This window comes from Colius striatus (genome assembly GCF_028858725.1).
Source record: "Colius striatus isolate bColStr4 chromosome 26 unlocalized genomic scaffold, bColStr4.1.hap1 SUPER_26_unloc_1, whole genome shotgun sequence".
Taxonomy (NCBI): Eukaryota; Metazoa; Chordata; class Aves; order Coliiformes; family Coliidae; genus Colius; species Colius striatus.
Genome location: NW_026908395.1, coordinates 15,942 through 40,796, shown reverse-complemented (window position 1 = coordinate 40,796; position 24,855 = coordinate 15,942). Strand labels below are relative to the sequence as shown.

Here is a 24,855-nt window from a genome sequence, read left to right as displayed (position 1 = left end):
AAGAACAAAAAGAATCCCCCTTTTATTGCTTGTACCGTACAAAGATGAGGGCGAAAGCTGCCGGCCCGTGGCTGCTGCCACGCTGGGGACGCTGCCCCACTGCGCCCTTGTTGAGCAGATCATCCTCCCACCCTGCTATTCTGAAGGTAATCCAACTGAATTTGGGCAACAGGGAACTAAGAAACAACCAAAGTGACTTCTCTGCGTTGCTCGCTGGGGGAAGCAGCAGCAGATGCCTCCCAGTTGCAGTTCCGTGTTGGCTGCACTGGAGTCCAAGCTTGGCCCTGGCCCAGCTGGGCAGCCCTGGGGCCAGTGGCCTCTACCAAAAGGCGCCAGGGATGCGACTCCTGGTGTGGAGCCGGTGCAGCGGGCGCTGGCAGAGACCCCGTCGTTCCGCTGCACCGCGACCGCAGGGCATCGGTTCTGCCGAGGATGCCAGATGGGGCTGGAGGCACCGAGCCCGGACTCACCACGGTTCCTGGCTTTAAGGCACTGGAGAAGCCAAAGTATTGCTCTTGGGATGGCGTTTTCCTCAGGGCCGAGGCGGCTGTGGGGCTGAGGCACCCATCCAAGGTATGGCTGCTTTTCAGTCACTGCTGGTTCAGTTGTGGGATGGGAGGGGCTGAGACGTGTCCCCCATGCTCCACGGTGTGTCCTGAACGGCTCCTCAGGGCAGCCTGGGGTGGGGGTTTCCCTCCCTGCTGCTGTCAAAACAGCTTCACTTCAACTAGGAGCAGTGGGTTTTACCGAGCGGAGGGCTGGCTGAGCTGCTGGGGGCTCGGGCAGGCAAGGCCACGGTTGTGGGGAGGTGGGGGTTGGTTTTAAAAAGCTGCAAGCACTTCTAGTATTTAAAAAAAATAATAATAATAACAATAATTAAAATGGAAGCAGTCCCAGGGGCTGGAGGCACAGCTCGGTGAGCACTCGGTAGGGCTTCGGCGTCCCAAAGGTGCCGCAGTGTCCCAGCCCCTTCTGCCTGGCGTGGAAGAATAATTCTCCCCACGGGAGAGAAACTCTCCTGCCACGAGAAAACCCCCAAACCCTCCTCCTCCTCCTCAGAGGCCGAGTCCCACTGCTGCTGGTTACTCCCGTATGCTGGCAGAGTAGGAGAACTGGGGGAAGTGCGTCCGCTGGTCGTTCTCCAGGGAGCCCATGTTGTCATCTGCAAAGCCGTGGATGGGAAAGGGTTTGAGGGTGAGGGCAGATGCTGCCTAAGCCTCCCCGAGCATGTTCACCAGCTCCCCCGCTCCCTCCAACAGCAGAGATGCCACCAAAAGCCGCCCAAGATGTGTCCTGGGCAGCAGGAGGGACTTGGTAGAGTTTACAGAGCTGTGACAGCGATGCCAGCAACTGCCACGAGAGGAAAGTGAGGCCGTGTGAGAGGAAGGGGTGCGGGCGGCAAAGGGGGGGTCCTGTTTCTGGGCAGCACTGGCACTCACAGCGATCTGGTGGGGTGATGGTGATGGACTGGGCAGTGAACTCGTCATCGAAATACCGCGTGTCAATCTCAGATGTCACCTGGGGCTTGAACGGTGGCACCAGCTGATGGGAGAGCAGGACAGAATTCACTCGCTGGCGGCGTGCGAAGAGCTCGCCTGCCCCTTCAGCCCCTCCAAGCGTCCCCTTCTCTTCCTACCTTCTTCTGAACCACGTCCTGCCAGTTGATGGGGGCAAAGAAGCGATGCTCCATCACCTCCTTGGCATCGCTGGGACCTCCGCCAAGCCTGAGGGCACAGAGGCGTGTCCGGAACCGCCAGCAGCACCGCGGGGTCCCCTCGGCCCGTCCCCGGCAGACACTCACCTCTGTTTGGGATCCTTCTTGAGCAGCCCAGCCAGTAAGGATTTGGCCTCGGGGCTGAGGGTACGAGGAAAGCGGATCTCCTCCATGAGGATCAGTTCAAAGAGGCGCTCGTGGTCCTGGTTGTAGAAGGGGAGGCGACCACACATCATCTCGTACATGACGACTCCCAGACCCCACCAGTCCACGGCGCGGCCGTAGTCATTGTCCTCCAGGACCTGCATGGGGAAGATGGAGAGGATGGTGCTGAGGAGGCTGAAGAACCAGGCAGCAACGCATGGAAGGAGACGGAAAACCATTCCAGGTACAACCCAGGTGTTTGGAGAAGCCCCCGCCGAGCCAGTGCCGTCGGGGGCTGTGGGAATAACCACCACAGAACAACCTCTTTGGCACGAGAGTGGCTGTGGGGAGGCGGCGGGTACCTCCGGAGCCAGGTACTCGGGCGTCCCGCAGAAGGTCTTCATGGTGGCTCCATCCGAGATGCCCTCCTTGCAGAGCCCGAAGTCGGTGATTTTGATGTGTCCATCTTTATCCAGCATGAGGTTTTCCAGCTGAAAAAAGAGAAGTTTGGAGCTAAGCGAAGCTGGGAGTGTGGGAGGAAGACGCTGCTCCGGCAGCGAGGTGGAGGTCTTGGTCTGTTGCTGCATGATGGGAACGAGAGTTCCACCTTCCCGCAGGGCGAGTTCAAGCCCTCACCGATGAAACCAAACTCCTGCCCTCACTCCTGCAATAACACGTGTGAAAATCCCTCTAGCCCCGGGGCAGAGAGCAGCGAGCATCCCACTCGCACCAAGTGTCACATCAACTGCGCACACGCTCCGCTGGCTGAGACCTTTTGAGGCCTTTCTGGGGAGCTGGGAGCCGATCCCACACCTCTACACACAAGGTGAGGAACAGTAAAAGCGTGCCAGGGCTCAGGCAGGGCCGGATGCCGGCGCTGCCGGGCTGGTTGGTACCTTGATGTCCCTGTACACCACATCCCGGGAGTGCAGGTACTCCAGCGCAGACACTATTTCCGCGCCGTAAAAACGGGCTCGGTCCTCCGTGAAGACTCGTTCTCTTGAGAGGTGGAAGAACAGCTTGACGGGAAGAAAGAAAAGAGAACAGGCTGATGCTCAAACCCCCAATCCAAAACCCCAGCGAATCCCGGGTTAATCGCAGCTGATGCGGTCATGTGCGTACTAAGCTCCTCGCCAGAATGCCGCCCTCTGCTCGGGGGCAAGAGTGTTGCCGTGCATTGGCCGAGGAAAGCAGAGTGGGGAAGCAAAGCTGGAGGGTGGAAGGTAACGGGCTCCAGCGGTGGCTGGAGGTGCTGCCTGGGTGATAGGAGGGCTCAGAGGGCCCCTGGACAGTCGCTTCATAGACCCAATGGCCTTGCTGCGTAAGCAAGAGCAAGGAGAGAAGCTGGGAAAACTCAGGGCAAGAGGAGAGCTGAAAGCTCTTCCTCCCCAAACGCGTGTGGGGGGAGACCATGGAACAAATTGTCCGTTCATGAGCTGAAAACATGATCTTTGAGAGCCCCGGGAGGAGTGTCAGGCCTCAAGCTCCCACCTCTCCACCGTTGGCGTACTCCATGACGAAGCACAGCCGGTCGTTTGTCTGAAAGGCGTATTTCAGCGCCTACAAGATGGGGGAAGAATAAAGTCTTGGAGGAGCTGCAGGGCTCTTGCAGTTCCAGAGGCAGTGGTGAGGGGTTTTGGGGTGCACCACTGCTCCCTTACTGCCACCAGCCAGACTTACGGTGAGGAAGGGGTGCCTGGTGTTCTGCAGCACCCGGCTCTCCGTGACAGTGTGTGCCACCTCATCCTGCAGAGGGAGAAGAAAGTTAAGCACCCTTTTCCCTTGCTGTTTCTGGGAAACCAGAGATTTTTCACCGCTGGACAACTATTCCCAGAAGAAAAGCTCAAAGCAACGGCTTTGCCCTGTGTCCGTTCCCGTGGGGTGAAGGGTTTGCCAGGCAGATCGTCCAGAGGAGAATGTGGCAGCACCATGACAGAGCGTCTGTCCCACAGAGTCGCTCAGTCCGAGCCAAGGACAATTCTTGGACTCCCCTCCCATGTTTGGAGCACAGCAGGAGCTGGTCAGTGCTCAGCACGCTTCGAAAACCATCCTGACATTTTGGGGCGTTTGACAGTTAAAGGTCCTTTCCAACCCAAACTCTTCCCCGGTGCCCTTGAGCTCCCTCTCTCCTCAGCACGTACTTTGGCGATGATGACCTCTTTCCGTAGGATCTTCATGGCGTAATAGCGGCCGGTGACCTTTTCCCGCACCAAGATGACTTTGCCAAAAGTGCCCTTTCCCAGGAGCTTCAGGTAATCAAAGTCATTCATGGTCTGTGGAGAAGAGGGGAGACATGGGTGAGGGTCTGCGGCACGGGCGAATGGGGAAGGGTTTTTTGTTCTGAGCCGCTTCAAGTACCGTTATCCCAGCGGCATCAGACACCATCGGGGATAAGGCTCATCCCACATGGTCCCCCCATCTGCCACAGGGTGCTGCTCCGGGGCAACTTACGGCCTTGGTGCGGGTCTTGCTGACGGCCACCTCCATCTCCTCGGCGCTGGTGCCATCATTAGGAGACCCACACTTGTAATCCATCGCATCCGTCTCTGGTTCCTGGTTCTTCAGGCTGTTCGCTACCGTTTGGATGGCTCGCATCCACTCCTCGCTACGGAGACAAAGGGGGCTCAGGAGAGTGGTGAGGATCAGCGAGGGGAGGGGCTGCAGCCACCCCTGTGGCGTTTGCAGGACGACGGGAATGGCAGGCGAGAAATTTTGGGGCTCTCCCCCAGGTAGGATCTGTGCAACCTGCTATTTGTCCCAGACTCCCAGAGGAAGGGGCCAACGTGTGTGCCTACCGCTCTTCAGCAGAGTCCACGTGGAACGTCCTCTCAATGACCGTCGTCCACTGCAAGCATCGGATGACGAAGGTGTTGGGCCGAGGCCGTTCCGTCTTCATCAGCTGGCACTCTGGGGCAGGTTTAAAACTCAACGTGCGAAAGACAAGTGGATGGTTTTGGATGAAACGTCCTCATCCCGACCCCTTTGGGATGGAGATGCCCTGCCCAACCCTGCCCATAACTGCCAGCAGCCCCGAAGCCGCCCGCAGCGACGTACCTGCCACCGAGAAGTTGTTCAGAGGTGGCAAGCTGTGGTCCGATGTCTCTGGCCGCTCCTTGTAGCCGATGAAGGAGCCATCGCTCTTCAGCAGGAAGTAGCGGGGACGCCACGTTTTGATGTATTCCCCTGCAAGAGGAGAGGATGGCGCGCAGGTTTCACTCCGGCTGCCCTCGCAAACCGCCCTCAGCGAGCAAAGGAAAAATAAGGGTCTAAAAATAACCCCCCCGCAACGCAGGCAGCTGCCACAGTGCTGCAATGCTCTCCCTACGCAGCTAAAAATAACACAGGGATGCCTGGGGGGAAGTCTCGCAGCAGGGCTACTGCAGCAGGCATCTTGGCAAACCAGACTAGAGGGTCCACGGGGAGACGTTGGGACCGTCCTCTGGCTTGCCAGCGTGGCAAGCAGCAAAAGCTGACACTGCTGGAGGAGCTGACGGTGTCACAGACTGAAGGCCAGTGACGTGGCGTCACTGACCCTCTGGGAGAGCTGCTGAGCTGAGCCAGGAGCAGAAGAAAGACGAAGGGGAAGGGCACTCGCAGGTTTTGGGATGGCCTGCAGTGCCAAGATGCCCCATGCCCTGCTTTGGGGCCAGAGGAAGCAGAGACTCCCCCTCCGCCCCAGTTTGTGCCAGGGAAAGGTTAAAATCGCCTGTAACTGGAAACCAGAGCTCTCCTTTCCCAGCCGCAGCTGCGGCACCAGATTCCCCGTGGTGACCCGGCCTTGGAGGGAAGCCACCGCCACCAAGCCGGCTCCCGGGCTCCCGTCCCTCACCTCTCTTGTGCAGCCATCCCTCCTTCACGACCGACACTTCGTTCATGGTGCTGCCACGGGCTCTAGCCCCCTCTCTGCTGCAGAACCGGGGGAGCAGCTAATGGCGGCGGCTGCGGAGGTGAGCTGTGTGGACAAGAGAGGTGCTGCACGAAAGCCAGCGGAGCTCCTGATACTTTTCTTTCCCCTCCCTTGAGGGGAGGCAGCCGGTGTTCGGCATTAAACCACCCCCATGCGCGGATTAAAGCCTCCTGGTGGCCTCGCAAACCTGGAGGTGCCGGGACGGAGCAGGTTCGACAGCATCATCCCTTCACCCGGCTGCCGTGTGATGAGGGAGGGTTGGACAGGCTTGGGGAAGGAGGGGAGGAGAGGAGGGGGGGAGCAACCGTCCCTTGCAAAACAAACAACTAGAGAAAAATTAATCGGAGTCACCTGACAGGATTTAACTCCCTGGGCTCCAAAATCCTGCTGCGCCGGGTGATGGCAGCGGGTGGGACGAGGGGCTGCGAACGCGACCCGTCGGCAGCCAGAGGGGATTGTGCCAGCCCTCCAGCCTGACTTTAAAACCTTCAGTCTCACCTTTATCAGTCTCTCCCTCTGCCCCAGGGATAGAGGTGGTTTGGGAAGGGAAAGAGAAGTAATTTCTCTTCCTTGCTGCAGTAAACCTGCCTGTGTCTGTTCCTGATGGGAACTCTGCTCCTCATGAGCATCTTGGGATCCTCCTGCCATAAGGAGGGGGGTTTTGGGGACTCCACGGCAGGGAAGGACGTGGGACAGGCGGCATGGGCTGGAGAGCAGCTCCCTCCTCACCCCTGAGCCCCCAGAGCCCTGCAGCTGGGGAGGAACAACCCCCTGCACCAGGACAGGCTGGGGGTGACCTGCTGGAGAGCAGCTCTGCAGAGAGAGACCTGGGAGTGCTGGTTGATAATAAACTAAACATGAGCCAGCAACGTGCCCTCATGGGCAAGAAGCCAATGGCAGCCTGGGATGCATCAAGAAGAGTGTGGCCAGCAGGTCAAGGGAGGTTCTTCTCCCCCTCTACTTTGCCCTGGTGAGGCCTCAGCTGGAGTCCTGTGTCCAGTTCTGGGCTCCTCAGCTCAAGAGGGACAGAGAGCTGCTGGAGAGAGTCCAGCGCAGGGCCACCAAGATGGTCAGGGGACTGGAGCATCTTTCATATGAGGAAAGGCTGCAGAACCTGGGGTTGTTTAGTCTGGAGCAGAGGAGACTGAGGGGAGATCTGTTAACATTTACAAATATCTAAATGGTGGGTGTCAGGAGGTTGGGGCAGCACTTTTTTCTGTTGTAGCTAGCAACAGGACAAGGGGTGATGGGATGAAGCTGGAACACAAAAGCTTCCACTTAAACATAAGAAGAAACTCTTTTAGTGTGAGGTGAGAGAGCCCTGGCCCAGGCTGCCCAGGAAGGATGTGGAGGCTCCTTCCTTGGAGGGCTTCAAGACCCATCTGGCCACGTTCCTGTGTGACCTGATCTACGTTGACCTGCTTCTGCAGGGGGGTTGGACTGGATGAGCTCTGGAGGTTCCTCCCAACCCCACCATTCCATGATTCTATGGCTACGGAAGAGATGGGACGAGCAGCAGTCGTTAGGCACATTCAGTTATTCCTAATGATGGATGGGAACTGCACCCTCCGCAGAGGGATCCCGACAGCCCCACAGACACCGGTATGGTGGGGTGCATCATGTCCCGGGGACAAGCCGTAAGGAGCTTTCAGGGGCCTGAAGGTGTCAGTGCCAAAAGCCAGGGGTATGGTGCATTGCCCCAGGCGAGGGGTGGTCCCCAAACCCCACACGGAGGGGCCCCGCATCACACTCCTAGGACAGCACCCCCAAACCTGCCAGAGCCTCCCACCTCACCCCCTAGGAACAGCCCCCCGGCCCCCTGCTAGGCCCCTCCATGTCATCCTCGCAGAGAAGCCCCCTCACCCTCAACATCGAGAGGCTACCTCCAGTCCTACCAGTCACCTCTACACCTCCGGCCTCTCAAGCCTGCCGTGGCCCCTCGTTTCGGGGCCCTCAGCCTGCACAGACTCCCCAGAGTAGCCACCCCGGACACCGCGCCGAAGGACCCCCCGGCCCAGCTCGGCCGCGAGCTGCAGCCGCGTGTTTGCCCCTCGCCCCCGGCGGGTGGGCGCATCCCGGGGCCGCGGGAGGGGAGCTCTCTCCCCACCCCTCCCCCCAATTTCGTGGGTGGTGTGGTCCCTGCGGCGCCCCTCAGGAGACGGGCTGGTCCATGCAGCGGCGCGGGGGGGGGGGGGGGGAAGGGCGGCCGGCGCCACGCACCCCTGTCAGAGGAGCGCGGGTGGTGCGTTCCGTGCGGCGCGCAACTGGGGGGGTGAGCGAGCCCATTGCGCGGCGCAGGGGAGTTTGGGGGGGAGGGGAAGCGGAGGAAGCAGGGCCGTGTCCTCACCTGTCATGGACGCCGCAGGCCCGGCCGGCTACCGTCGCTCATCCCCGTAGCACTAAGGCTTCCCGTCCCGGTTCCACCTTATCAGAGGCGCCCGCGCTCCCGGAGCACGGAGTTCGGGAAGCGCAGGCACACGGGTGGGAGGCTGAGGCGGGGGGGTTGGGGCTGCGGGGGGGCTGGGGGCGGGGAACACGGAGAGCTGAAGACCCCGCTCGCGCCCCGCGGACGCACTGCGCATGCCCCGCTCGGCGGCTCGCGCCTGCGCGCACGGGGGCGGCAATGCGCGTGCGCGGCCTGGGGGAGGGACCGCGCGGCTCCGCCCCCGCGAAACGGGGCTCAGCACCCGCCGGGACGGGGGTCCCGGTCCCGGGAACAAAGGCGCTTCAGTCAACGCCACGCGGTGCCGTTTCCACGCTTTATTGCAAAAAGCTCCCCCGCGGGCTTCGTAGAAAGCCAAAAAATTGCCCAAACTCCCTTGTTTTCACACCAAACGATGCCCGAGGAGTAAAGAAAAATCTCCCAAAACAAGGTAAAACCGAAAAGATTAGTGGTTTTTCTTATTAGAGCCACCGTTAGAACCCTGCCTCACCCCACAGCTGCCTCTACCCCTCCTTGTCTTTCTTTTGTGGACAAAACCAGGTGTTTTCAGAGCCGGCAGCAACGCTGGGTGAAGACACGACGTGAGAAATGAACTTGTGAGGGCAACAAAGTGGAGGGGACAATCAATATCGGTGAAACCCTGTGGCAGCCGTGTTAGGGTTTGTGTTTGAGTGAGCTTGAGCCCAAAATCGAGCAGTGGGCTGAACGGTTTGGAATGGATAAGATTAAGGCAATTCGGGGATTTTGTTTTTTTTAGGGGGGGAGTTTGCAAGGAGGTTTTGTGAAGCTTTGGGGTCGGTTGTATTTTTGGAGGCTTAAAAATTAAGCACCCTTGCAGCAAGCTGCCACTCACAGGGTCATTTTGGTACAAATTCCTACATAAGGGTAAAAAAAAACACCCTGCAAAGGAGGAAAAGCCCAGAAGGAACAGCCCCCCACTCCCCCGGAACTCTCCAGGCCCAATACAGCACAGAACCTGCGGGGGAGGGAGAAAACAGGCTTTGGAGAGCAAGGATCTGGCCCCGCAGCTGCTGCCTTTGCTGTCAGGAAACCCATTGGAAGGGCTTTTCCTCCCCTCCCTCTGCTGCTTCCCTGGGGCATCAGTGTTTCTCTGTGGGATGAAGCTTCTCCCCATGGGATTACCATTGTTTTCCTGTGAGGTTAAGAGAAGACGAAGGCAGCATGAAAGCCTGCGAGCTCCTGAGGGTGAGTAAACGGACAGGGAAGAAGAGGCAGCCGTCGGGAGGGGAGGGGGCAGGCGGGAGGCCGCGGGGGTCAGTCCGGTTTCCTGCCCAGGCGCTTGAAGACGCTGACGGTGCCAGCGCTGTCCATCTGAGCGCCGGGGGTCTCGCTGGTGCTGCTCACCTTCCCGCACCCCCAGGTCCTTTTGATCGTCACCCGAAACTCGGGCTCGTTCCTATCCTTGGTGCTGGTGATGCTGCCGTCCTGGGCTTCAGCCGGCACCGCCGGGACGCCGCTGCTGCCCGTTCTGAGTGCCGCAGGGTGCGGTTTGGTCGCCAGGCGGATGCTGGTGGGGTTCCCGCGGCCGAGTCGCCGGATGGTGGTGGCGACAGCGACGGGTTTGGCTTCTGAGCTGGTGGCTTTCGCCTTGACAGCTCGTCCCGGCTCGGCACCTTCCTTACGGGGAGGTTTGGTGAGCTTTTTTAGGACGCCGGCGTACTGGAGGACAGAGCAGTCGTCGTCGCTCTCAGTGGCTTTGTCCCCATCGGCCCCCAGCGCGTCACCCAGTCTGCTGAACACTCCTGTGGGCTGGGAGGTGAGGGAGGAGGAGCCCGTCAGCACCCACAGCTGGATTTCCAGTGCCCGATTTACCCTCCCCTTCTTTGTCCCCTGACTTCTGCCACCACGATGGAGGCAAGGCAGATGCTGACCTCGCCCACAAAGTGTTTTGGGGCGTAATGATGCAAAACTGTTAACTCCAGCTGTTAAATTAACGATTAGGCTACAGAACAGGTCTACAAATGACCCCCACAATCATATTCTCTCTCATTTTTTTCTTAAGGGGCTAAGCCTGCGACTTATTTTACATCCCAAGACTTCCTCGCTGAGGAGACCAGAGACCTCCCGTGTCCCTCACGAGAGGGGTCAGCACAGAAATGCAGACGGGAATTGCCCAGGGACCTGCTCATCCGCTTGCTCTTGCTGGCTCCATCCTGCTTTTCCCTGGTGTTTCCCCACCCCTTGCCAGTTGTTTCAGGACTCCTAATCCCCTCAGGGAGAAGGATCCTCGTGCCAGGACCACGGTGGGGTTTGGCACAGCCGCCGAGAGCGACAGCTAAAGCGAGCTGCAGCCGCAACCTCGCGTCTTCTCACCTTCCCTCCGGCGGCTGTGTCCGCTTTTGCCTCGGCTCCCAGACGGTCGAAGACAGACGTCCTCTGCACACCTGCAGTTTTCAAGGAAACAGGGTTTTTGTTTTTTTGGAGGTTCCCCAGAAGATGGAGCTGTGCTGCGTCAGCACCGAGGGCTCGTGGCCTTTCTGCCCCATCCTATCGCCGAGGCAGGGGCCCCCCGGCCCCTTCCCTTACGGCCTAAGCTGATGCGACCCGAAGCCTTTTGGCTCACGGGGAGTTGGGATATCCTTGTGACACCACAGGTGCTACCCACTAACTGTCTGCACACGGGAATCCTCGTGGGATTTGTAATGATGGGCTAAGTCGGGACTAAGCTGGGCTTCTGGAAGTGAAGATCAAAGCTCCCCACCGCCCCCCAGGACCTTTGGCTGCTTGCTGCTCCAGGATCTTCTTTGTCCTCGGCGTGGTGCCCTTGGGCATGTTGATGATGTATTTCCCTTCCATTTCTGCCGTCACCCGGCGCCGTTTCACTGGGGTCGCTGGATTTTCACCAGCCGTGTCGCATAAACCTGGTGGGATGAAGGAAGGGCAACTGGAGAGCTCTCGTTGCAACGAGACTCAGGGAGTGGAAGGGTTTTATGAGCACTCGGGTGCAATCCTGGGCTCGAGCGAACTCTGGGACTGGCTGCAAACACCCTTCCCCTTGTCTCTTGGCTACTCCCAGCCCAAACAACCACAGAATTGTATGTGTGGAAGGGACACCTTAAGGACAGGATGGGAAGGGACAGCTCCCACCAGACCAATTTGCTCCCATTCAACACTCCTGGGTTAGGGGCAGCCACAGCTTGTCTGGGCAGCCCATTCCACCATCCCACAACCCTCGAAGTCAGTACAAGCCTCCCTCTTGCTGTGTAACACCTTGTCTCTGTGAAGAGCCCCTCCTCTTTCCCATAGCCCCCTGCTGCAAGGGAGCTGAAGGTCCCCTCCAGGCTGGTAAAATCCAAAGGGGAAGAGAATTTAACGGGAAATAAAAGAAAAAGCAACTTGTGTGTGTTATGTTTGCCAGGACATGCCGCCCTCTATCCCTACCCGCCGCTCTCCCTCCCTACCCACCGCCCTCTCTCCCTACCTGCCACGGCCGCCAGCTTGTTGGAGACAGTGACAGAGATTTTGGAGGCGTGGGGCCGCTGCCGGAGCGGGGTGGCAGGAGGCGAGTCCCTGCTCAGGCTGTTGGCAATCATCCGGCTGGCAGCTGGAAGGGGAGAGGGTTGAAACTCCGAGGGGCTCCAGCTCTGTTCCTGAGCCTTCCCCGGGGCCATCGGGGAGGCAGACAGCATCTGAGCCCTCAGCTTCCAAAGTAACTCATTAATCAGCCTCGTTAACGAGCGAGGGGGTTCCATCTCCACCCGCACTCACCGCTGCTGGTGTTGCGGCGCAGCTCGGCTTGGACGCTGGGGGAGGCGGGACCGAGCAGCTCGGTGGCTGCCTTGCACATCTCCTGAAGGGAGAAAGCCAGTGAGGAGTGCTTTCCCTCGGGATGTTGGGAGGCAGACCCAAGAGGAGGAGCCTGGAGGCAAAGCAGGCCGGGCCGCACCTGCCTGTACACGACTTTGGCGTGTTTGAGTATGGCGATGATGTCTCCCACCACTGTGATGCCCAACTCGTTCATGATCTCCTTGTTCAGATCCATCAGCATGTTCTTCTGGATCCTGCGGTGAGGAAACACCCAGCTTGGTGAGATCTCCCCCTCCTCAGGAGCTCTGATTAATGAGAGCTTTGATCAAGGTGCACAATATCCCCACTACCCTCATAGAAGCAGCACCGGTGAGGGAAAAGGAGCTCAGCACAGATGAGTATTGAATGACAGGTGAGTTCCTTCCTTCCCCTTCACCAGGGGATCGGTTGGTGGGTGCCACTTTCCCCCCACGACGTGACAAGGAGGGTGCCGGCTCATCGCTGGCCTCACCTGTTGTCCACAAACATGACGGCGTAGCTGACGGCAGGGCCCGGGGGGATGCCGGCTTCCTTGAAAAACTGGATCCATTCCGACGTTGCTGGAGAGAAAAAAGGCCACAGCAAAGAGAAATGGAGTGGATGTGGAAGAGGGGGTGGGGCAGGCGCCGGCCCAGAGGCTCATTCCAGGCATCGGCAGCTGTCGCTGGGTGACTGACGGGAGCGGGAGGAAAGCGGCTCCTGGGGTGGCGCCGGGGGGGGGTTGGGGCGAAGGTCTCAGACCACGATGGAATTGGAGGAGTTTTAGAGCAATTCGGAGTGATTTGGGGTCGTGGAAAGGGGAGGAGGGTGAGGGGCAGCAGGGATGGAACTTGCACCTTACCCATAGTGACGGACACCATGGCCGGGGGGGCGGCGGCGGGGCGGCTACGCGGCAGCGGCCTGGCAGCAGGAGAGTTAGCGGCGGCAGGCAGGGGGTGGGGGGGCTACTGCTGGCCCTCTGCCCCACACCCCCTCCCCGTCCCTCCTGCCCCATACCCCCTCCCCTTTCCTCCTGCGCCCTCCCTCCTCCCCCTCTCCTACTCTCCTCCCCTTTCCGCCTGCCCGCTCCCTTCTCCGTTCCTCCTCTCTCCGTTCCCTACCTCTCCGTTCCCTCCTGCCCCTCCTCTCTCCGTTCCCTACCTCTCCGTTCCCGCCTGCCCCTCCTCTCTCCGTTCCCTACCTCTCCGTTCCCGCCTGCCCCTCCTCTCTCCGTTCCCTACCTCTCCGTTCCCGCCTGCCCTCTCCTCTCTCCGTTCCCTACCTCTCCGTTCCCGCCTGCCCCTCCTCTCTCCGTTCCCTACCTCTCCGTTCCCGCCTGCCCTCTCCTCTCTCCGTTCCCTACCTCTCCGTTCCCGCCGCGCCTCATCCCGCCGCCGGGCCGGGCCGGGCCGCGCCAGGTCGTAACGGAAATGCCGGTCACAGGGGGCCGGAAGTGACGTCGCGCGCCGGCGGGGAGCGCCGCCGGTGGCGCGGCGGGGGGACGGGAACAGGGGCGCCGCTCGGCGGTTGTGCCGGTAGCAGCCGCGTGTCCGGTACCTGGGGAGGGGCGGGAAGGGGAGGGTTCGAGGGGACCCGCCGAGCCACATCCCAAGACGGGCCCTGGCTCCAAATCGACCCTTCAGCCGGCCCCTGGCCCCACACAGGGGAGGCGTCCTGCGGGGGACGCCAATCCCGGGGGATCCCCCGTCTGCGGGGTCCCCGAGGCGCCGGGCAGAGCGGTTCCCGGGGCGGGGAGGAGGGCTCTGCGCCCCCAAAACCGAGATGTGCTCCCCCCTTCCCACGGAGGCCCGGGCCTGACGCCGGTGGTGGAGGAAGGGCCAGGCGCTTCCCTTCCCCGCCCCGTGAGTCAGCTGTGGAGCCTCAGCCCCGCCCGGGCTTTTAGGGATCCCTCCCCTTAGCCGAGGATCCCCCTGAGCCGTGTCCCGGCAGGGATCTCGCCTGTCCGGTTCGTTGTGTTCCAGCGCCGCGCCGGGATGAAGCCCAGTGGCACGTACAAACAGGTACAGTCCTGCCGGCGCCCCCGAGACACCAAACTGAGGGTCGTGGAACCTCGTGCCCCATCCTGGCACTCTACAACCCCAAACCGGGCCACCCCGTAGCTCCCTGCCCTACCCCGGTACCCTAAAATGCCATTTTCAGGTGCCCCATGGGCCTCCTGCCCCGGCACAGCACCCCACAGCCCCAGGTTTGTGCACCCTGTAGCCCCCTGCCCGACATCTTGGAACCCCACGCCAGGGCCCCTTGTGCCCCCCCATTTCTACCCAGGCCCTGCCCCCAGCAATGCGGAGGTGGGGGGAGGGGGCACTCGGAACCTGGGTCATTTTGGGGTGGGTTTGACCCGGAAAACCAGCTCCACTCTGATGTGAGGCCCTTCCCCTCCCTAATTGTCGTGTTTGCACCCTGATTTGCCCCATCACAGCTGGACCCACTGGAGGGCCATGGGCCGCAGCCCACATGCTTCCCACGGAAGGTAACTTCCCCAGGCTTCAGGGGCTGGTTTTGGGGTCTCTGCCAGACCCCACCAGCATTGGGGGTCACTTTAAACCCCGTAAATGAGTTTATTCCTTAATTCTGGGGCACCCACGCCCTCTCCTCAACCCAGTGCTCCCGTGGCACATTGCTCTCTGCCATCCTCCTCACGCTCTTCGGCCTCGCCTTCCTTCTTCTCTGCCATCTCCGTCTGAGCTCAGCCCCCCGCCACGGTGCCGGCGGCTCCTGCGGCGACACGTGCCGGTGAGAGGAGCTTACGGGGAGACCCCGCCAGACCTTCGGTGCGCCGGCGCTGCAGCCTCACCGGTGCTGCCAAATTCCTACCGTAGGGTTGTGCTGGTGGAAAGCATCCCAGAGGGAATGACCTTCGGGCATGGCTCCGTGATGAATCCATCCACCTTCTCCACGTGGATGAACCTCCTGGGGACGGCCACCCGCAGCTTGGACATCGCCTCCTTCTACTGGACCATGACCAACGAGGACACACGGACACATGAGCCCTCCGCCACCCAGGTGTGCGCTGCCGGCATCTGGCCCTTGCAGCACAGCTCTGATCCGCCGCTTCAGCTCGGCACCAGCTCCCATTTTCTCGCCTCCCCATTAAGATTTTGTCATTTCCTCTTTGCTTCTTGTTCCCCTTTGGCCTCCAACCACGTGCTGATTCAGGGTGAACAAATCCTGGAGCAGCTACTGCAATTACCTCGGCGCGGTGTCGCTGTCCGAGTCGCCGTCAGCCACCCGTCAGCCAAATCGCCCCTGAGCGATCTCCGAGCGCTGGAGCAGAGCGGTGAGTCACGGGGAAAAAAAACCCAGATTCGGGGTTTTGTGGGGAGCTGGAATGAGAGACGCCCAACCCTCTGTCACGCAGGTGCTGTGGTGCGTGCTGTCGATATGCCGCGGCTCACCGGCGGCGTGCTGCACACCAAGTTTTGGCTCGTCGATGGCACCCACCTCTACATTGGGAGCGCCAACATGGACTGGAGGTCTTTGACCCAGGTGAGCTGCACGGTGGCAGCAGCAGCACCCCCGCACCCCGAACGGCACAAGGGCTGAACCGACACCCACCCGCCGCCCCTGCCGAGGGGCTGGAAGGGGCCAGTGTCTGGTGCTGTGACGATGCCGCCGTGCCGCTGGCCGCAGGTGAAGGAGCTTGGTGCTGCCGTCTATAACTGCAGCTGCTTGGCCGAGGATTTAGGGAAGATCTTTGAAGCTTACTGGGCTCTTGGCGTTCCTGGCGCTTCCATCCCGGTGCCGTGGCCGGCAAATTATTCCACCACCTTCAACGTGGAGACGCCTTTGGAGCTGAAGCTCAACGACACCGATGCCGCCGTCTACTTCTCGGTACGTCCCCGATGTGCCGCGGCCGGCGTTCCCTGTGCTGGGGATCGGCCGCGCTGACGCTTGATCCATCTCGGGTGATTCTGGCAGAGCTCCCCGCCTGCTCTCTGTGCTGCTGGCCGCACCCAGGACCTCGGTGCCCTCCTCAACGTCATCGATACCGCTGAGGACTTTGTGGACATCGCTGTGATGAGCTACCTACCCACCACCGAATTCTCCCGCCCCCAAAGGTGCACGCAGACCCATGCCAGGCCCAGCTCGCCGGCGTCAGCGCCGCCTAACCGTTTTCTCTCCCCCAGGTTCTGGCCGGCGATCGACAACCGCCTGCGGAAAGCTGTCTTTGAACGCCGGGTCAAGGTTCGGTTGTTGGCAGGTTGCTGGCGGCACAGCCAAGTCTCCATGTTCCCCTTCCTCAAGTCACTTGCCGCTGTCGCCGATAACCGGACCCACTACAGCGTGGAAGTGGTGAGTGTTGCGGTGTGAGCGGGGCACACAGCCGGCTCAGCGAGTGACGGTCTCCTCACTCCCTGCAGCGGCTTTTCCTGGTGCCGGCGAGCACAGCACAAGCCCAGATCCCCTATGCCCGGGTGAACCACAACAAGTACATGGTGACGGACAAGGCGGCATACATTGGTGAGTGCGGCGGCAGCGCCGCGCGGGTCACCGCTGGCTGCTGGTGACGGTGGCTTTTGGGGAGCGTTTTCTGGGGTCCCCTACTCTTAAAAACGCCCTCGCAGGGACATCCAACTGGTCCGGTGACTACTTCACGCAGACGGCAGGGTCGGCGCTGGTGGTGAACCAGACGGGGAGCGGAATCAGCGCCGGCACCGTGCGGGAGCAGCTGCAGGCGGTTTTTGAGCGGGATTGGAACTCTCAGTACAGCACCGACATCGTCGATGCCGAGAGGTGGGAGAGCGTCTGCGGCTCCCGCTAGGCGCCGGGGAACGGTGAGCCACAGGCTGTGACGGTGCCGAGTCCTGGCGCCCCGCTCCAATCTGAGTCAAACAAAGAAAAAGAGGGGAAAAAAAGGTGTTTTCTGAAGTCTGTTGCTGTTCCTGAAGCGGAGAATCCTCCGCACGCGGTGACGGAGAGCACCGCATCCTTTCCCCAGCGCCCTGCTGGCGCCGGGGGGGGAACCTTCCCGAGTCTCAGCGGTGCCAAACCCATCCCGGCAGCGAGATGGATGCTGTTCCTGGCTGTCAGGAAACCTTTTATCTGTGGGGGGGATCACTGCCAGAAGCGTGGGGGCTTCATCAGGTGCAGCACATCCCGGCCCATCGCTCTCTGTGTTCTTTACTGGCATGGGGCTGGGTTTTGCCGCTCGGAGCAACTGAGGTGCCGCAGCGGCACGGATGTGCCGGGTGGGCAACGCCGAGAAGTTGTTCTTCTTTTGGGGCTCGAAGACCGGATAGATACAGGCACCATCACTGAAAGACTCAAGGAGATGGATGACGTCACTCACATCCCTCAAGGCCTGCAGCAGCCTCGGCTCATTCTTTGGCACCTGGCTGTGGTGGCCTTTGTTCTTCAGGATCTTGATGGCCACCATCTCCACGTCACCTTCCCTAGCATGTCGTAGCGTTGGGTACCCATCACCAGCGTCCCCACGCTGGGCCAGCGCCTCACGGGGGACTTGGGACCTGCTCAGCATCCGAGGGGCTTGGGACCCCTGACCACCTCAGGCAGGCCCCCAGTGGCGCTGCTGACGTCATCAGCGACCGTTCCTGTTATGCAAGGGACTGTGTACAGGGTGGAGGAATCCCTTGAAACCAGCTCTGAGTCCCCCAAACCCTACCCCGCCTCAAAGCATCTCTAGTCCCCCTCAAATCTATCCACTCGAGCCACACGTTCAAGGCTTTTTGTGGAGTTAATGTTTATTTTGGCCAAGGCGAGAGCGAGGGGCTGGTGGGGCGATGCTGCCGTTGCCCCCGGTCCCTGGTTAATATTGGTACATGGAGAGGTGGAGGGAGGAAAGCTTCAAATCCCTCCCCCCCCCAATAAAGCTGAATTAGGAATTTTGGCAGGGAGGATAAGGGGGTTAAAGAGGGTTTGAGGGAGCAAGGGATGGTCTGCTGCCCCCTTGCCATTTCAGGGAGTCCTCGAGGGTTTCCACGCTTGGGGCTGTGTTCACCGCTCGCCACAGGGCTGGGGGCTCAGTGTCAGCTTAGGCAGCTGAAATTTAGGGGTCCCCTCGCTCCTGAACGCCCCCAGATTGAAGCGTTGTGTGACTTTGGCCGTCACTGGCTGCCGGTTGGATTCGGGGTCCCTGGGGGAGATCTCAACACTGGGTAACCGCATCTTCTCTCCTTTAGGAGGCTCAAGCAGGGACCTCCCGGGAGAGAATCCCACCCTGGGCAGCCACTGCTGTGGCCAAGCCTTGCTCTCTGTTTCCCTGTTGACGTGGGGACGGGGCTCGGCCGCCCGGTTGCCTTCTCCTCTCTCGTTTGGCTTCACCAACACCAACATCGCCTTCTTCACGCTGCCCATCCTCACCCTCCCCTCACTTTCTAACTCACTCCCAGCGACACCCACGCTGAATTTTGGCAGTTTGACCCTAGGCCGGCGTCCCGACGCCATATCCTTCCTGGTGACGTCCTCCATCCCATCCATCCCCGGCGGTGCCAACTCCAGCACTGGCATCTTCAACGCTGGCACGCCGGTGGGTTTTGGCATCTTCCTTCTTACCGAATCCTCCATTTGCTCTTGGGGCATGGTGAAGCCCACGGCGGGTATGGCGAGACGGGGGGACGACGGTTGCGTCGCCCCATCGCTCATCACACCCTTGGTTTTCAACTTCAGCCACGCTGTGCCTGGAGGCTCCGTCCTCCTCTTCCCCGCTGTGCCGACGCTCAAACTCTCGGCGCTTCTGCCACGTCTCAGGACCGTGGCATCCCCCACAGCGCGGATGTCGGGGCTGGATCCCCCGAATTTCGGCAACTTCAGCCCCCCGGCCAGCTCCGACCCGGCAGGGAGTTTGGGCAATGATGGCACACGCCGGCTGCCTGGTGCTGGCAGGTCAAAGCCTACCTGTGGCACCCGAAGACGGGGGGTCTCGGGGAACCCCGGTTCCCCTGACCTCCCGTCATTCCCCCCCGACCTCCCCATTCCCAACTGCAGCAGCTTCATCCCTGCGCCGGCATCGCGGGGACCCTCCTTGCCGCCAGCACCCTTGTCACCAAAAGGTGCCAGCGATAATTTGGGGACCCTCAGCTTGACGCTGGTACCAGTGGCACCGGCTGTCCCCAAAGCCGAGCCTAAGGCTGCAGCGGGGTGGGCGACAGCGATCCCAGGTGGCGCAGGCACTTTTGTGCCGCGGGGTGCTGGGGAATACCTGTCGCCATCGCTGCCCATTTTGAGCTTGGCGAGGGACAACTCAAACCACGGCAGGGTGAATTTAGGGGGCTTGGTTTTGGCGCCAGTTGCCGGCACATCCCCGGTGAGCCGCGGCAGGGGGGCAATTTCCACCGCCGGCAGAGGCGCTGTGGGTTCCAGCTCCAGGCTGAGCTTCCGGAGCCCTTTGGCAAAGTTGGCCGCCATGTCCGGCATCGCCACGGCACCTCCCTCATCTGACACGGCCGCAGCACCGGTGCCTGCTGGCAACGCCAAATCCACGCCGACACGTGGCATGGCAATATCAATGGATGGCACTACCATAGCCGGGAAGGTCAACTGAGCCGGTGCTGCTGGCGGTGACTCCAGCCCCTGCACTGGTGGCTTTGCCCCCAGCCGCGGCTGCCCACCGGTGATGCCAAGCTCTGATTTGGGCACGCTGAGCTCAGGGACCAGCTCTACGGCGGCACTGGGGATGGCGATGTCGATGGAGGGCACACGGATGCCGGCGAACCCACCTCGCGTGCCGGCATCCCATTCCTCATCCTTTGGCAGCTTGGTTTTTGGCACAGGGCTCCCCCTGCCCTTATGACTGCTGCTGGGGGTGTCTCCCTCTTGCGGCTTGATTTGGTGTTGGTTGGGCTCCGGTAGCATCGCCGTCAGTGGCGGTGCTGGCACAGCCACCTCCAACCGTGGCAGCCGTAACGCCGGCTCCTTGGCCTGAGGGGTGGCTGGCGGTGCCACCCCAGCGAGGCCGAGCCCCACGGTGACTTTGGGCACTGCCACCTCCACGGCTGGTAACCGAGCACAGGTGCCTTTCGGTGCCTCGGCGACAATCCGAAGAACCTCTGGTTTTGCTGGGGGCTCCTCCATTGCCAGGGATTTGCCGGCTGCCGCTTCCTTCACCCTTAACCGGGATGGTGTCACACGTGGCCGCTTGGGCTCTGCCGGAGGCGGCACTGTGGTGGGTGAGGCAGTCGGTGTGGGTTCGGCAGCGTCCCGGCTCTTCACCAGCTTGGGGAGCTTGGGAAGGGCAAACTCCACGGCCACAGCGCCAGCAGCTGCCACGCTCCCCGTGCCGGCTGTTGGCGGCGGCTTCGTGGAGGGCGTCAAGATCGGGATGTGCTGGGTGAGAGTGGGGGAGAAACAACCTGGCGCCCACCGCACTTGGGTGTTCACCCGTGAGACCCCTTGAGCCTCCCACGTCCCTGTGCTGCACCCATGGGGACCCCCTTCAGCATCCCACATCCCTGTGCTGCACCCATGGGAACCAGCTCAGTATCCCACATCCCTGTGCTGTACCCATGCGAACCAGCTCAGCATCACACATCCCTGTGCTGCACCCACGGGGACCCCCCCCAGCATCCCACATCCCTGTGCTGCATCCATAGGGACCCCCCCCAGCATCCCACATCCCTGTGCTGCACCCATAGGGACCTCCCCCCAGCATCCCACATCCCTGTGCTGCATCCATGGGGACCCCCTTCAGCATCCCATATCCCTGTGCTGCACCCATGGGGACTCCCCCAAGCATCCCACATCCCTGTGCTGCACCCATAGGGACCCCCCCCCAGCATCCCACATCCCTGTGCTGCATCCATGGGGACCCCCCCGGCATCCCACATCCCTGTGCTGCATCCATGGGGACCCCCTTCAGCATCCCATATCCCTGTGCTGCACCCATGGGGACTCCCCCAAGCATCCCACATCCCTGTGCTGCACCCATAGGGACCCCCCCCCAGCATCCCACATCCCTGTACTGCATCCATGGGGACCCCCCCGGCATCCCAGATCCCTGTGCTGCATCCATAGGGACCTCCTCCCAGCATCCCACATCCCTGTGCTGCATACATGGGGACCTACCAGCTTGGCCACTTTCCTCCGCTGTCCTTCAGTGCCGGTGCTGCCGAGGGGGGTGTGCGTGCTGGGCGTCCAACGCCGGAGGCAGAGCGAGACCTTGCAGGACCTGGCACCCTCCAGAACCTGCACAACGTCCTCAGGGGGGGCCCCCTCAAAGAAAACCCTGGCGCTGAGGAGCCGGTCACCTATAGGAGCACACGGGCTGTCACCCCGAGGGCCACCCCTCCTCCAAGCCGGGTGAGTTTCGGGGACCTCCCCACCTTGGTGGATGTGCAGGGATTTGGGTGCTTTGGCAATATAAAGGCCGTGTCGGTCACGGGCCACAGTGACGCCCGTCACCCCGGCCTCGGGTGTCGTCTCCAGCTCCACCAGCTGTGCGTCCTCCTACGGGGCAGAGAGGGGGTGGGGGTCAGATCTGGCCCTTCCCCCTGCCCCATGCCATGCTCCACTGCCCACCACAGCTCTCACCTCCATGGGGGATGTTGGGGAATGTCCCCTCCTCTGTGAGGTGTCACTCAGGTTCCAGGGAGGTCCCAGACGGTGGCAGGGGGTGCTCCGGTGCCTCAGGCTCCTGGAAATGGGGGGCACAGACCCCCAACCCCCCATTGCAGACCCCCACCTCTCCTACCCCACATCCACAGGCTCCCTCTTTCCCACCCTGCATCCCAAAACCTCTCCGCTGGGATCTGTCAAGAACTCTCTCACCTCCTGGCTCCTGTCGTCTCCAGTGCTCTGCTGGGAAGCTGTTGTGTCGTCCCCCCACAGCCAGGCTGGGGGCACCCAGGCATCTGGGTCCCCCTCCCTAAAATTCAACTCAGGCATCAGGCTTCTCCATCCCACGCTGGCTCAGCAAAGGTCAGCAGCTCCTCTCCCTTTCGCGCTGCACCCCAAACGTCCTGCTGGCACCCACCCACGCGCCAGCAGGACAAGGGGCTGCCTTGTCCTTAGTGCCCCCCAAGAGAATGTCAGGAATTTGGGAGACTCAGCACAAAATCCCGTGGGATGGAGGATGGGACGAGGCTGGAGGCCTAGAGGGGATGAGGTGGAGAGGACGCATCTTGCAGACCGCGGTGTGCACGTCCCCACTTCAGGGTCCGTCCTCGGGGCCGTGTGTGCAACCCGCAGCTGCGAGGGCGCACAGCCGCACGGGGACCCGGCTGGTGAGGTGCAGGGCTTGGGGGCACCCCGGCTGTAGGGAGGATAGTAGCCATCCCAGGACCTCCTATAACACCCCGGGATGCCCCCATGGGACACTCAAAGCACCTCAGGGGTCTTCACAATGCTTCTAGGCCACCCGTAGCACCTGTGGGAGCATCACGGCACCCTTGGGATCCCTTTAGCGCTGCTGGGACCCTCCCAGGCACCCTTAAGGACCTAGAGCACTCCCAAAGCACTTCTAGGACCCCTCATAACATCCAGTATGCCCTCAGGACCCCCAAAGCACCTCTTAGACACCCACGGTGTCCCCGAGATCCGCATAGATGCCCTCTGGGACCCCCAAAGGGCCCAGGGGAGCCAAGACATTCAGGTCCACCCCCAAGCAGCCCAGCAATGTACTGACTCGGCAATCCCTGCCCGCAGCACCCATGGGCACGGGCGGACACGTGAATGGAACAATTGACAGTGGGGCAGCGCGGAGGCCCCGGGGAATTCAGCAGCACCCCCCCAAAGCCTCAGCAGAGCGGATCCTGGCACCCCGAGCTCTCCCCAGCACCCAAGGGTGCCCCACACTCTCTTCTCCGGCATCCACGGGTGCCTCACCGACGCCCCTCCTCACGCAAACACCTGACACTGCTCAGGTGGGAGTCGGATCGAGCACCCACGACCTTGTGGACCTCCGAAACTCCCCTGAGGGTCCTGGAGCACCCCAAACTTGCTTAAAGGTCACGTGTCCCCTCAAAACCTTCTTGTGGGATCTCTCCCCAGTTGCCTTACAGATCCCGGCTGAACTCAAGAGCTCCAACAAACCCTCAAAGTGATGTGGTGCGGGACAAAAGCACCGGGGACCCTGTCGGGCTTCGTCAAAGCGCAGCAAGCGCCGCCTCTAACAAGCGGCGCTCGGTGCTGCCGCCCCGCGGGCACGGTCCGTTACTGCAGCTCGAGAGGCGAGCTTGCACAAGAAAGCTAAACTTAAATTCCTCACCCAGTCACGCCGCCGACCCTAAAGATGTATTTGCACTAGAGGAGCGATAATTTTCAGACAGACTGGCTTTTTCCATCCCATCCTTTGCACGTAGTAGACTTGAGGCAGAGGAGAACCCTCGTTGCTGCTCCCCTGGAACCCTGCATGGCTCCCTGTAGCCACCCCTCCTCTTTCCCAGGTGTCAGCGATAGAGCCATGGGTGGGAGCTGGGGCAAACGAGCCACAAGCCCCGGCCATGGAGCTCATTCTGCTCTCAGGCTGCTCCAGAGTAAGTGCTCAGCCTCGATTAAAATCCCAACTGAGGTTAAGCTACTGGGGCTGATAGACTTTGCTATTGAGAGAAGCAGAAGTGGCTCTCTGAAACACGAGCTTCAGGGACTGCTCAAGGTGAGGCAGAACATACAATAAAACGCAAAATTCAATAGATGTCGTTCAGGTCAGAAATTTTATGCTGAGCATTCAGAAGTAGTGAAAGGATTTAACGGCGAGCTCCACTCTCATAGGAAATACAGAGTGCCCCTCACAGACAAGCCACTGCATCTGGTAGGCTCAGCAAAGCCAGCAGGCAGACTTTGCCTACACTGGTAGGTAGGTCCCCATGTAGCCTATCAGCCAGCACCGTGCCACCTTTGCAGCTCCTTTCCTGTGGGAGCTATCTTCAATCCCACACACTTGGCCCACTCAGCTCTTATTGAAAGTACAGGCTGCCGGTAGAAGTTATGCCACTACATCTGGGAGCTGCAAGAAAGCAGGGAAGCAGACCCGACCTACAGTGGTAGTATTTCCTGTGTGTCTGCAGTCCTGTGCTTGTTATCACCTCAGCTCCTATTGAAAATATAGGCTTCTGATATACAGAAACATGACTGGGAGCTACAAAAAAGCAGGTAAGCAGACACCACCTACAGTGGTACGTAGGTCCCCCTGTAGCCTATCAGCCAGCACTGTGCCACCTTTGCAGCTGCTTTCCTGTGGGAGCTATCTCCCATCCCCTGCATTTTGCCTACTCAACTCCTATTGAAAATACAGACTGCCGGTAGAAGTTCTGCCACTGCATCTGGGAGCTACAAGAAAGCAGGTAAGCAGACTCCACCTACAGTGGTACATAGGTCCCCATGTAGCCTTTTCTTTTTTGCCTTTTTCGTCCCCTTGCGGTCGCTCCATCAGGAAATGTTACATGTTCATTTGGTTTTTGCCCATGCTGTAGATTTTGTGGTTAGAGTTGGTGTTCTCTTTTTTTAACTATGGTTCTAACTGCCTCATGAGCAATAACAAAGTTTAGAGGAACAACATTTAAGAGAACAAAGTTTAAATCCTTACCCCATCACCTCATCCATCTTCAGAATGCTTTTGTACTAGGGAAACAAACCTCTTTTTTTCAGGTAGGAGAACCTTTTTCCACAGAATGCTTCACACACAGCAATCCAAAGACAGAGAAGAAACCAAAGGGCTGTTCCCCTGGAAGCCTTTATGTGTGCCGGCACTGGCTCCTCCCCTCTCCCAGGTGTCGGCATTCAGAGCAGTGGGGGTGGGACTGGGGTATAAGAGGCTCGGCCCCTGCCGAGGGAGCTCATTCTCCTGCTGGGTTACTCTTGAGTAGGTGCTCTGGCTCTTTCTCATGAGTGAGCTCAGCTGCTTGGGTAGAGGCTTTTTGCCGTGGAGATAAGCAGAAATAGCTGCCT

The 24,855-nt window shown here is 60.5% G+C and overlaps 3 protein-coding genes across 7 annotated transcripts; 1 reads left to right on the top strand and 2 right to left on the bottom strand.

Annotated features, from left to right (window-relative positions):
- Positions 1-4: 4 nt before the first annotated feature.
- Positions 5-8,351, bottom strand: AKT2 (AKT serine/threonine kinase 2). Of its 3 annotated transcripts, none has more exons than XM_062019624.1 (14): positions 8,113-8,351; positions 5,688-5,810; positions 4,913-5,041; positions 4,654-4,782; positions 4,310-4,463; positions 4,000-4,131; positions 3,539-3,604; positions 3,350-3,418; positions 2,755-2,877; positions 2,221-2,349; positions 1,802-2,016; positions 1,637-1,724; positions 1,440-1,542; positions 5-1,162 (listed from the first exon to the last, which is right to left on the bottom strand). In XM_062019624.1, the coding sequence occupies exons 2-14, from the start codon at positions 5,702-5,704 to the stop codon at positions 1,083-1,085; spliced, it is 1,434 nt and encodes a 477-aa protein (XP_061875608.1). In that variant the 5' UTR covers positions 5,705-5,810; positions 8,113-8,351; the 3' UTR covers positions 5-1,082. The 3 variants fall into 3 exon arrangements, with proteins under 3 accessions (XP_061875608.1, XP_061875607.1, XP_061875609.1); XM_062019623.1 differs by having other exon boundaries at positions 4,654-4,765; XM_062019625.1 differs by lacking the exon at positions 5,688-5,810 and having other exon boundaries at positions 4,654-4,765.
- Positions 8,352-8,510: 159 nt separating this feature from the next.
- C26H19orf47 (chromosome 26 C19orf47 homolog) lies at positions 8,511-13,556 on the bottom strand. Its single transcript, XM_062019621.1, has 9 exons — positions 13,358-13,556; positions 12,857-12,915; positions 12,488-12,575; positions 12,116-12,230; positions 11,938-12,019; positions 11,651-11,773; positions 10,944-11,090; positions 10,543-10,613; positions 8,511-9,978 (listed from the first exon to the last, which is right to left on the bottom strand). The coding sequence occupies exons 2-9, from the start codon at positions 12,873-12,875 to the stop codon at positions 9,484-9,486; spliced, it is 1,140 nt and encodes a 379-aa protein (XP_061875605.1). The 5' UTR covers positions 12,876-12,915; positions 13,358-13,556; the 3' UTR covers positions 8,511-9,483.
- On the top strand, positions 13,422-17,023 carry PLD3 (phospholipase D family member 3). Of its 3 annotated transcripts, XM_062019619.1 has the most exons (11): positions 13,426-14,015; positions 14,435-14,485; positions 14,618-14,748; positions 14,835-15,018; positions 15,172-15,292; positions 15,374-15,501; positions 15,646-15,846; positions 15,934-16,073; positions 16,143-16,308; positions 16,377-16,476; positions 16,581-17,021. In XM_062019619.1, exons 1-11 carry the CDS (start codon positions 13,989-13,991, stop codon positions 16,775-16,777), a joined length of 1,446 nt encoding a protein of 481 aa, XP_061875603.1. In that variant the 5' UTR covers positions 13,426-13,988; the 3' UTR covers positions 16,778-17,021. The 3 variants fall into 3 exon arrangements, with proteins under 3 accessions (XP_061875602.1, XP_061875603.1, XP_061875604.1); XM_062019618.1 differs by having other exon boundaries at positions 13,422-14,015; positions 15,934-16,308; positions 16,581-17,023; XM_062019620.1 differs by lacking the exons at positions 14,435-14,485; positions 14,618-14,748 and having other exon boundaries at positions 13,428-14,015.
- Positions 17,024-24,855: the final 7,832 nt, after the last annotated feature.

Bases quoted from the DNA above. Each gene is read 5' to 3' on its own strand.
- AKT2 (XM_062019623.1), bottom strand. From the start codon at position 5,733: ATGAACGAAGTGTCGGTCGTGAAGGAGGGATGGCTGCACAAGAGAG. The intron at 4,132-4,309 runs GTAAGTTGCCCC...TCTTCTCCACAG, and splicing joins GCAAGACCCGCACCAAGGCC to ACCATGAATGACTTTGATTA. The intron at 3,605-3,999 runs GTACGTGCTGAG...CTCCCTCTGCAG, and splicing joins AAGAGGTCATCATCGCCAAA to GATGAGGTGGCACACACTGT.
- PLD3 (XM_062019618.1), top strand. From the start codon at position 13,989: ATGAAGCCCAGTGGCACGTACAAACAG. The intron at 15,293-15,373 runs GTGAGTCACGGG...TCTGTCACGCAG, and splicing joins CCGAGCGCTGGAGCAGAGCG to GTGCTGTGGTGCGTGCTGTC. The intron at 16,477-16,580 runs GTGAGTGCGGCG...ACGCCCTCGCAG, and splicing joins GGACAAGGCGGCATACATTG to GGACATCCAACTGGTCCGGT.
- C26H19orf47 (XM_062019621.1), bottom strand. The intron at 11,774-11,937 runs GTGAGTGCGGGT...CTCCCCTTCCAG, and splicing joins GCGCCGCAACACCAGCAGCG to CTGCCAGCCGGATGATTGCC. The intron at 9,979-10,542 runs GTGAGAAGACGC...CTCACCTCCCAG, and splicing joins ACACAGCCGCCGGAGGGAAG to CCCACAGGAGTGTTCAGCAG.